The 11,040-nt window shown below is 36.4% G+C and overlaps 1 protein-coding gene across 1 annotated transcript in view; it reads left to right on the forward strand.

Moving 5' to 3' along the window:
* DNAH12 (dynein axonemal heavy chain 12) overlaps positions 1-10,410 on the forward strand; it is a 58,298-nt gene extending 47,888 nt beyond the window's left edge. The window contains exons 61-73 of the mRNA XM_059479996.1: positions 786-930; positions 1,745-1,895; positions 2,139-2,392; positions 2,932-3,072; positions 3,750-3,887; positions 5,109-5,342; positions 5,730-5,915; positions 6,442-6,545; positions 7,643-7,847; positions 8,023-8,160; positions 8,569-8,660; positions 8,894-8,961; positions 9,802-10,410. Coding sequence (XP_059335979.1) covers positions 786-930; positions 1,745-1,895; positions 2,139-2,392; positions 2,932-3,072; positions 3,750-3,887; positions 5,109-5,342; positions 5,730-5,915; positions 6,442-6,545; positions 7,643-7,847; positions 8,023-8,160; positions 8,569-8,660; positions 8,894-8,961; positions 9,802-9,992 — 2,047 coding nt within the window. The 3' untranslated portion in view covers positions 9,993-10,410. The remainder of the gene's footprint in view (positions 1-785; positions 931-1,744; positions 1,896-2,138; positions 2,393-2,931; positions 3,073-3,749; positions 3,888-5,108; positions 5,343-5,729; positions 5,916-6,441; positions 6,546-7,642; positions 7,848-8,022; positions 8,161-8,568; positions 8,661-8,893; positions 8,962-9,801) is intronic.
* Positions 10,411-11,040: the final 630 nt, after the last annotated feature.

Genomic DNA, 11,040 nt, shown 5'->3' on the forward strand with positions numbered 1-11,040 from the left:
GGCATTGCCTAAAGATATTTTTCTTCCAAAATGTCTTCACAGTAAAGAAACAGTGTTTTAAGGGTTCAGTGAAAGCCAGAGATGGTACATATAGCAGAATTCCACTGTAGTTCTGGGGAAGGAGTATTTCTAGTAAACTCTATTCTACTGAACTCAGTACAATTTCTCTGTGGGTTTAAATAGAATTTGGCACTAAATTCTGGAGACAACATGGCTGTACAAGACTTTGATAAATTAGCTGACTAAGTGCAAATATTTGGAACATTTTGATCTGAATGCAGTAACACTGCTCTCTTAGAAGTTCTTTGAGGTTGTTTTTTGTTTCAGCCCCTTTGGAGTACAAGTAGCAATGTGGATGATGATCCCACCTTTAAGTAATCTGAGAGTTGTCCCATTGCCAAGGACATACTCTGCATGTTAAGTGAAGGAAAATAGTTTGTTTTTTTTTTCCTAGTTGAATTTCCTGGTAATTTTTTTCAGTTAAATTGTGGTGTTTTCCTGAACTAGTAGAGGCAGAAAATTCACCCAGACCTATGAAAGTGCAAGTAGTGCTGCCTGGAGAAACAGACAGAACTTACTGTCAGCTTGGAACATTTCAGGTGGAATCTCTCCTCAGCAGGTGGAAAGAGATTTTTTCACCATTCAGCATGGAGAAGCTCAACTGCAGGATTATTTTCTGACATAGATATGAAGTGTCCTAAATGACAATATAGCGTAATTTTCCTTTGATAAACATTAAAAAAAAGACTCCAGGTATTTATAGTACTTGTGGTTTTTTTCTCTAGGAGTCATGTCTCTGAAAATATACGTGAATGGCAAAAAATGTATGATAGCAAAGAGCCTCAAAACTTACCATTACCAGAAGAGTTGAATAATACATTCAGTGAAATACAGAAGATGATAGTTCTTCGGTGCTTAAGACCAGACAAGGTAAAATGATCTGTTATGGAGTGTTTGTAGACTGTGCTGTGCATCTTCCAGTAATTAATCTGTTCTTCATTATATTAATTAAGAAAGTAAATGCTGTTCTTATTTTTCAAGTGACCAATACAAACACCTCAAGCGTCAGCTGAAATCTTTCTTTCGGATGTGATTTAATGAATCTTTTGGAGGATTCTCATTGCTCTAGCTCTCTTGAAATATTTTTTCATGCCTAGGCTGTTTCCTAGGGCACTCAATATACTCAAGGACAGGACATATTAGCCTGAAAAAAATACACAGGTTATCTAATACCATGTGCTTTCCTGCAAATGATAATTAAGGCAAAAAGAGATAAAATGTGTTGATTTGAATGACCAAGATGAACTTTCAACAAATTCTGCCTTTGGTGCTCTTAGCAGATTGTATTGCATTATCTTTAGGAGCTATCAATGTTAAAATTTAAGGCATATTGCAACTGCTCCCTTGAATTAATTAAAAATAATTACATTAATATATGCTAAGGGAGAATGTGCTTGTCCTCCACATCAGGAAAAGCCTGACTCAAGGTCTTAATGTTATTTAATATTATTTATACAAGGTATGCTATTCTTTATTTTCTAAAAACATTACTATTCCTCTTGTAAGGAAAAAATAAGGAGAGAGGTGTCAACAAGATGCTTTTGGATCACTCTGCAAGAGTGGTCTCAAATCTCTGCAAATCAGAGAGGTCTCTTCAGGGGTGGGAATTTGGCATAAAAGACATTGTCAAATCTGCAGTTACATCTATGTTAATGGTTTGTATCTGCTTTTTTTTTTTTACCAGATTGGTCCAGCTGTAACAACATTTGTCACTGAAAAACTGGGGAAGAAATTTGTAGAGCCACCACCTTTTGATCTAGCAAAAAGTTACTTAGATTCAACTGCTACAGCCCCTTTAATATTTGTGCTATCTCCAGGAGCAGATCCCATGTCTAGTAAGTACACACAGAAAGTAGGGACCTCAAATTCCCCTTCAATACACAGTGAGGATTATTTTCCATTTTCTGCAAGTAAATTTGAGTGCATTGTGTCAGACTGGTAGAATTCTGTGCCCCTTCAAAATGCTAACTTGTATATACATGTAAAAAAAACAGTAATAGAAGTTTTTCAATTTTTTTTCTGACATAACTTCTTTTTAATATATGAGTGCTAAAATCTTATGCTTCTTTCTGTTCAAGGCCTCCTGAAACTGGCAAATGACAAAGACATGGTAGGAGATAAGTTTCAGTCCATCTCATTAGGACAAGGACAAGGACCAATAGCTACAAAAATGATTCAAACAGGAATGGAAGAAGGAACATGGGTTTGTTTACAAAACTGTCATTTAGCTGTCTCCTGGATGCCAATGCTGGAGAAAATATGTGAGGAGTTTGACAGTGAAAAATGTCACCCAGAATTCAGACTTTGGCTTACAAGTTACCCTTCACCAAAGGTATATGCATGGCCCTATAATCTCTGTTTAGGGATAGGGAAAGTTGATGGCATTTTTAGGGAATTTTTGTATACCTCAATGAGCTGATAATACAAAACTTCTCTGAAAGGCAATGAGGCTTTGAAGAGATAATTTAACCAAGAAAGGACATTTAAAAATAAACATGATAATATCAAGCTTCCTTTGTAATATTTTGATACTGTGATGTGCAATATTTTGTGTACTATTCAATGAAACTCCAATCTGTCAACATATATGATTAAGAGCGTTTCTTTGCTCTCACATAAATTAAAAAAATTAGTCTTGCATTTTATCTGTGAAGTGTTGAATACCAAGAAAATATTTTAAAATACACGTTTGTTATTTACAGTAGCCTTACTTTCTTGACGCCTTGAAGAATTTTTTATAAGCTGTTGACCTTTAAAAAGTAATTTCTTGCAGATAGCTGTTAATGTGAAAAACACAGAATAATAGTATATTGTTAATATAGAATCTCTTCCACACTTTCTGATTGCTGTATTGCTGGGTTTTATTTCTAGTTTCCAGTAACCATTCTGCAGAATGGTGTGAAGATGACAAATGAGCCTCCTACTGGTCTGCGGTTAAACCTACTTCAGTCATTTCTTTCTGATCCCATTTCTGATCCTGAATTCTTTGCTGGGTGCCCTGGGAAGGAGCTGGTAATGTGCCTGTCTCTTGAGAAGATTTTGGACTTTGGGGTTTTGTTGTCCAGTTTCACATAGCAATATTTTAAATGGTTTCTTATGCTTTATTAAATCCCTGACATGCTACATACACATAGTACACAATGTACATGGACTCTGAGCATTGATTAGAAAGGCATGTCTGTTGTTACTGAGATAAACACTGAGGAGACCTTTTCTTGCTACCAGGGACCAAATATTGCAGTGCCCATATATCTTATTGATACCTGGTGAACAACTTAGCTAATCATTACCTGCGAAGGAAGTGAAAAACAGTGGGATCAGAGACAAGAGTTATCAATATACTTAGGTGTGACTGCACCTAAGGATTTGCTTTAAAAATACATTTGTATTTTTTGTTTGTCTAATGAACCTTAAAAATAAATACTTTGTGCTATTGGAATTCTTATGAAGTCAGTTGTCCTATACATTAAAGAATATCATGGTACTTGAGGAACTGGCTAAACGTGCTTGCATTTGTGGCACTGTGTGTGCACTTGTTCCCTGGGCAAAAACCACAAGGTTCTTAGTAGTGACCTGGATGTATACCTGGGTGGAGAGTGGTAATCCAAGGGTGCTCACTACACACCTTGCAGACTACCATGAACTTACAGACTAGTTAATAATACATTTTTCTTTTGCTTTTCTCAAAGGTATGGGAGAAATTACTATTTGGAGTTTGTTTCTTCCATGCTCTTGTTCAGGAGAGAAGGAAGTTTGGGCCCCTTGGTTGGAATATACCCTATGGATTTAATGAATCTGATTTGAGAATCAGTATCAGACAGCTGCAGGTAAAATTACTCATTACCTCCTGAACTCTGATCTTGCAAAACACAGCTGGGAGTCACAAGGAGCAATACACTGAAGTTACCTCAAATGTTCATAGATACTCAGGACTTCAGCTGTAAAGCCAAGGAATGTCAATCATAGTATGAATATTTTCAAAATGACAAATGACAAAAAAACTTAGTTAAAAAACATATGTTAATTATATTCCATATGACTGTAGAAATCTTAATTTCTACAGACATATGGAATAGAATTGATATATGTGAGTATCATAAAAGTTAAATTTGTTATGTACAAGAGCTCACTGTTCTCAAGGTAGCATGTATCAATGACAGTCACCTATTAGGGTGGTTAGTAGGAGGACTTTTTTTTACATGTGTACTGGTAGTTAACAGAACCTTAGACTATTCTCCTTCCCCAAAAGGAGATGGTTAACACTGCTTGATCTTGAACCTTTTGTAGGCACTCTGTATAAAAGTCAGGAGAATTAAAACTGAATTACAGAAGTTGAGGCTGAAGATTTGAAAAAGTTACCAAGAAGTTAATGAATGAGATTGGAGGAAGATTAAAAGATAAATTAAGTGAAACACATGTTTATTTCTGGTGCAGAAAAGTGTCCATCTGTACTGGAGAAATCATCCACATGTAAATAATTGAAGAATTACTTGGGTGACTAAGTAATTTTGATATTCATAGGAGGCTTTTGCTCTTAACTCATCTTGATTTTCAACAATAATTTTTATCTGAAAATAAGATTTAAGAGTTTGAGTTTCCAGCACCTAGGAACAAAACTCCATAAACTGCAGCTTACACATGCTATAGCTTCCAGCCTTTTATTCTCTTAGGTCCCACTGTTGTTTAGCAGATACTGCAAGTCTCTAGAACTGCTCTCATGTTGTCATCTTAGTGCAGGGGTTCCATACTGGTGTCTCCTCATCACAAAGGTTTCACACCTTCTTGGTGTTTCTCATGGGCTTCTCCTCAGAGCTCTGCCTCTTTCTTCTTCACAAAGCAGCCACTGACTCCAGTTCCCCTCTTACCCAGCCATGCCACTCTTTTATAGCATCTTCTTCTCATTGGTTACAGCTGGGGCCTGTTAAAGTCAGGCCTGTTCCTAATCTTTGATAATTGGCCCAGCTGCAACTCCTTAGGAGTAAGATTGCTTTCTACACTGTCTTTATTTCCTTATATCCTATCCCCCCATACTCTTATTTGTGTTTCAGTTATTCATCAATGAGTACAGCCACGTTCCCTTTGAGGCTGTCTCTTACCTGACTGGTGAGTGTAACTATGGAGGTCGAGTGACAGATGACTGGGACAGACGTTTGCTGCTGACCATGCTGGATGATTTCTATAACCCCGACATCATCGAGAATCCTCGGTACACTTTTTCTCCCAGTGGCAACTACTATGCTCCACCCAAAGGCACATATGAGGAGTACATTGAGTTTATTAAGGTAAAAAAGAAGCAACAAGAATTTGCACTGTTACAATGATGTGCTAAGAAAGCAATCCTGCGAGGCTTAAAGAGGTGCTTTTGCAGCACAATTAATTGTGTGCTCAGGTTCTTGCCAGCATCCTTGTATGATCCTGGCAGTGATCTCAGATGTTTTGGGGAGGTTATCAGTAAGTAGGTAGGGGGATGTGTAGCATAGGTTCTTTGGAAATGACTTACTGTGTGAGAAGTGGTGGCTCTTTCACCAGTAATTCTGTCTGCAAATACCTGCCTCTAAGGTCCTCACTCACCTGCAGTTGAAGTTTTTCACTTGACTTCTTAAAGAAACCTTGGATTAGATTCCTCCTGCTCTATGTCACCCAGACTGTTTTTTTCTTTTTTGTCCTAGAGCCTTCCCTTTACTCAGCACCCAGAGGTATTTGGTTTGCATGAAAATGTGGATATTGCAAAAGATCTTCAGCAAACCAAGACCCTCTTTGGATCTCTGATTTTAACACAAGGCGGAGGTTCTCAGGGAACTTCTGGGGGTGGTGACAGCACTCTTTATGCAATTGCAGATGATATTCTCAGCAAGGTATTGTATTCTATAAATTACTTCAATATATCTTTTTACAAAGCAGAAATTCCTTAACTAGAATCTTCACTGTAAAGTAGATTTCATCTTGAAAGAAAAGCATTCTGAAAGGAACTTAGTGCAATGTGAAAGTAAGAACTTGTGTGGCTGTAACAGACCACAGCTATATTTCAGCTGAAAGAAATTTTGTTTTATTAAATAGGCAGAAGACAGTAGAAAGAGAGAAAATAGAGCAAAGAGGACTTGAAAGAACAGTTGATTAATTCACATGAACAAATTTAAAATTAATAAATAGAAATATATTAATAAATTTTCATTATATTAAAAATTCTAGGTTTTTTTTTTAAATGAACATGAAAATCTCACAAATTTTTATTTAGGTTGAACTACTGAATCCTGTACTGCCAAGATACTAATCAGAAAGTTTAGTGGTTTCTATTGCTCTGGAAATTTTCACATTTGCGCACCTTAATGTAAAATCGTAGTGATATGTATGAAATTATTTCCAAATGTGTTGAATTTACAGCTTCCAAAGGATTTTGACATTGAAAGTTGCCTAATTAAATATCCAGTGAGATATGAAGAAAGTATGAACACTGTGCTGGTGCAAGAAATGGAAAGATTTAACCAGTAAGAATGTTCTATTTTATTAAATTTACCAGAAATTCCATTCACAGAAAAATATATCTTGCAAATCATATTCTGTAAGCCTTGTGGTGTGTGAAATATTTTTTTTGTTCCCTTCTAATTGCCTGCAGTGATACCTGCAGTCCAAACACCCTTGCTCCTTGTGGAGAGTCAGAGTGTAGGATAGATGCCAGGAAAAATAATAGGCAAGATGTGAGGCAAAATTAACTGAAAGAGAAAAGAAGGCAGTATGAGGAAGTATTTGGAAAAGAGAATGCAAACAATATCTAGATATATTTTTTTAACTTCACTTTCTCTTTCACCATCATGACCTTAATTTTATTTTATTTTCCTCATATTTCTGACCTGTAAGGTAAAGGAATTAGAAACTCCACATGCACAGTTATAGTTTATTAAATGTTTTATGTAATGGAGATATTTTTGTTTTTTAATATTCTCATGTGCTTCTGTTTGAATTTTTTCCCCCTTTTTCTGATGTTTTTTTCCCCTATGCCTAATTTTCACAATTATTCTTCTAAGACTACAAACCTAGAATTGAATTTATTTTTCTCCTTGTGTCCTCAGTCTAATTTTTGACTTTGTTTCCTAATTTTATTTCTTATCTTCACCTGCCTGCCTATTCCTTCTTTCTGGTTTTTCTCTGTCTTCCTTCTTTTCTATTTTTCTCTTCATGTCTCCTGCTTAATTTTCTCCCAAATGCTCTCTGGCCTTAAGTCTCCAAGTTATCCTTATTGCACACCCTCTTCTTTTGCAATCAAAACCTTTTTCCTTCATCTATAATATAGTGGATACATTTGGAGTTCCAAATTTATCCTCTTAAAAAAAAATCAGGATATCAGAGAAAACAAAAGGATTTATTACTGTTTGTAGTCTTAAATAAATCTGCACTAGTGCCCAAATCCATGACTTTACAGACATGGCTTATTGTGCAGGCATCTGTATAGATATATAGATTTAAAAAGCTATAAAAGTTCTATAGATGCCTCCATAATCCACTTCTTTTACTTTTTTCCCAGTGACATAGTCATGTTTAGCAAATCATGCAGGATGTGTGAAAATTGTTTGTTTTTTAATTCTAGTTTAATCCGAACTATTCGCATTACACTGATTAACCTGAAGAAAGCCATTAAAGGACTGGTTGTTATGGATGCTGCACTGGAGGCTCTGTCTGGCAGTCTCCTGATTGGAAAAGTTCCTGAGAAGTGGGCACAGCATTCATACCCAAGTCTAAAACCGTTAGGGAGCTATATTGTTGATCTGCTAGCAAGGCTGAAGTTCTTACAGGTAATGTACAAGTGGCAGTGCTGCCAATTGTTCAATCTACTTTTCCATATAATTTGTGTGATAAGGAGTGATGGGCTTTGTTTAGATTTTCTGAGTACAATTATGTAGAAAGTAGTCAAAGAGGATGGGATTCCTCTCTTTCTGGTTATTCAATGTATTGCTTTCCCCTTTCCAGGATTGGTACGAATTAGGGAAGCCTGCTGTTTTTTGGCTATCAGGATTCTATTTTACTCAAGCTTTCCTAACTGGAGCCATGCAAAACTATGCCAGGAAGCACAGGATCCCTATTGACCTTCTAGGATATGAATTTGAGGTATGAATAAAGTATAAATTGACGTTGTGGTGAGATGTAGTAAATAAATCCTAACTGGAAGATTCATTTTGCAACTGACTGCAGTGTGAATGCATATATTTGTTAGGAGTGGGAGGCTAAATAATTCTCAAAGTGATTAAAAGCAATTCTATCACTGGACCCAGAACTCCACTCAAGGAAACAGTGTATATTTTTCTGTGTAATTAAAGCCTCATTTTGTAACCTAGAGAAAGGTAATTAACAAACCCAGAGAAGTCTGCTGTCTCTACAGATATATATAAAAGTAGCATTGAAAAGGAGGGGTTACTATATTATTCTCAGTTTGGATTGGTCAAAAAAAATGGCATAATAGCTCAAAAATCAAAGAGCTGTGAGAGTTTAATGACTTGTAACACTTCTTTCTTGCAGGTTATTCCTAAGGATACTGCTGATACTGCACCAGAGGATGGTGTTTACATCCATGGATTATTTTTAGATGGAGCTCGCTGGGACAGGGCCAAGTCAGTAGCCAAATGTTTTACTCTGGTTCTGGAAAGCTTTATTCAGTGCTCAAGCAAGACTGGTTTAAATAATTTAAGTGATACTTTTCATATTATTGAAATAACACACCAAATTAAGTACTCTTTCATGCATGGAAATGGGGAAATAAAAACAAACAAGCAAGTAGCAACCAAAAAACACCCACCAAACCCCTCAAGCTACAAACAATGACTTTGTTGCTGTCTCTCTCCAGGGGAATATTAACTGAGCAGTATCCCAAAGTGCTCTTTGATGCCATGCCAATCATTTGGATAAAGCCAGGTGAGTATGATTTCTCTGATGTGTGAGCTATTCAATGAGAAATTGCTACAGTGGTTTCCTTTTTTAACTGAAGATCACTGAGGAGAACTTTTCACAGATTTACAGAAACTGAGTGTTTTACCTTATGTGATTTAGCAAGGTTTGCTCAGGTTATTTTTAGCTCTGTGATAGCTGTCTTTCCTAATAGTAAGATAATTTTCACAACTCTTTTCTTTGATTGAGAGGAGTAAATCCTTGTTTTTATTTATGCACAAAATCAGGACTTAGTACTGCAACTGCTGCAGCCTAAGTATTAGCAAATAGGCAGTATTAATATTTGCCACTTGCTCTGCTTGTGCCTTCTCTTGAGGTTGGAAGAATTTATTCAGACCTTCATGATTTTATGCTCTGCACAAATTCCATGGAAGAAATCCGGGCATACAAATTGTTCCTGCAGAGTTCTGTCCTTGGGTCTCAGATGACTTGAATTGCAGTTAGATTCTCTGGCAGTTAGATGGGAATTCTTGTAGAGCTGATGTATGTAACTTATGTATGAGCTATGTATTAACTAGGTAACTATTCAGATTTTAATGTGTATTGTATTATAATGAGTATTACAAAGCTGGTAGAATCAATCACAGGAGGGCATCGAGTCCTGAAAATTAATTTTAGCTAAATTAATTGGGTTTAAGAACACAAGAAAACACAACAAGAAAAAGCCAGATAATTTTATTCTCTTGCTCACAAAACAATTTTGCATTTTTAGTGACCTCTAAAGATGTTACTTAACCATTTGCATGTACATCATGTTTGTACCACTGGATCTGCTGAATGTAATGCATTATTTTGGGTGTTTTGAAGCTGTGAAATCAGACATAAAGAAGACCAATGCCTACGTGTGCCCGCTGTACAAGACAAGTGAGCGCAAGGGGGTCCTGTCCACCACGGGGCACTCCACAAACTTTGTCATCGCCCTGAGGCTCAACACAGACCAGCCAGTGCAGCACTGGATCAAGAGAGGAGTGGCCCTGCTGTGCCAGCTGGATGACTGACTGGGGACACTCAGACTTCACAGCACCCTCTTCTCTCTGCTGGCTTACAGAGGACGTGGAACTTAGTGTGGAAAAGAACCATCTGGAGGTTTTTGTGTTGTGAGAGGGCATGAAAATACTTTCTGACCCTCAAGCTTTTGTATTAGTATGTATTATTTTTATTATGGACTGTCTTTACAGTCTGTCAGCTATACAACTAGGATTTTAGCCCTTGGTTATATTATTAAAATGTTTTAGCCCTTGGTGATGTTATTAAAATGAACACCTTTTTTGTGCATTAGTTGAATATCACAAAATATATTTTCATGGGAAATTAAAGTAGTCTGTGCTTTCTGAGAGAAATATTATAGGTAATAAACTTGATTCTGCACTTTTGTTTTCTTTAAAAATAATTAAAAAACATTACTCAAGCATTCTTTCTACATCTCCTCTAGCAAAGAACTGTTTCCACCTTGCATTCAGATACAGCCATCATCTGTTCTGTGTATGGATCCCTCCAAAAAACTACAGTAGGAATAACTGAGCACATAAAGGTTTTACTCCATCCTACCATCACTATTACAACTGGGCATCTGTGTCCCTGCTTATTGAGTGTTGAACCAGTGTAAGTCTGTCTTTCTGAAACTGCTTTTCCCTTTAAAAATTCTGGTTTTCAATTGCTTTTCTATTTGTATTAATGTAAATTATGATTAAGCAATCAGGAGCATGTAATAATTTTAACAGAGTTTTTGTTTGATTATTTGCTTGGTTTTGTTTTTATTGTTTCAAGTTTATTTTTTCTGCTGTCTCACTCTTAAGCAAGCTCCTAAGACCACCTTTAGCTTGCTCTCCTAGGACACCACTAAAGGATTTTCTTTTTACTATGTAATACTTCCTGCTATTGGTCTGAAATTCTTATTCCAAAACTCGAAAGTATTTTTACAAGGAAACTGGACTTTTAATTCCTTCTTTTGTTGGCAGCACTTACCAGGTCAGATTATTAAACATAACTGACGTGTGTGAAAGAAACGTGGAGAAAGTCCCAGAGTATCTTATGACTGGGTATTTA

Source organism: Ammospiza nelsoni, chromosome 11 (assembly GCF_027579445.1).
Source record: "Ammospiza nelsoni isolate bAmmNel1 chromosome 11, bAmmNel1.pri, whole genome shotgun sequence".
NCBI lineage: Eukaryota > Metazoa > Chordata > Aves > Passeriformes > Passerellidae > Ammospiza > Ammospiza nelsoni.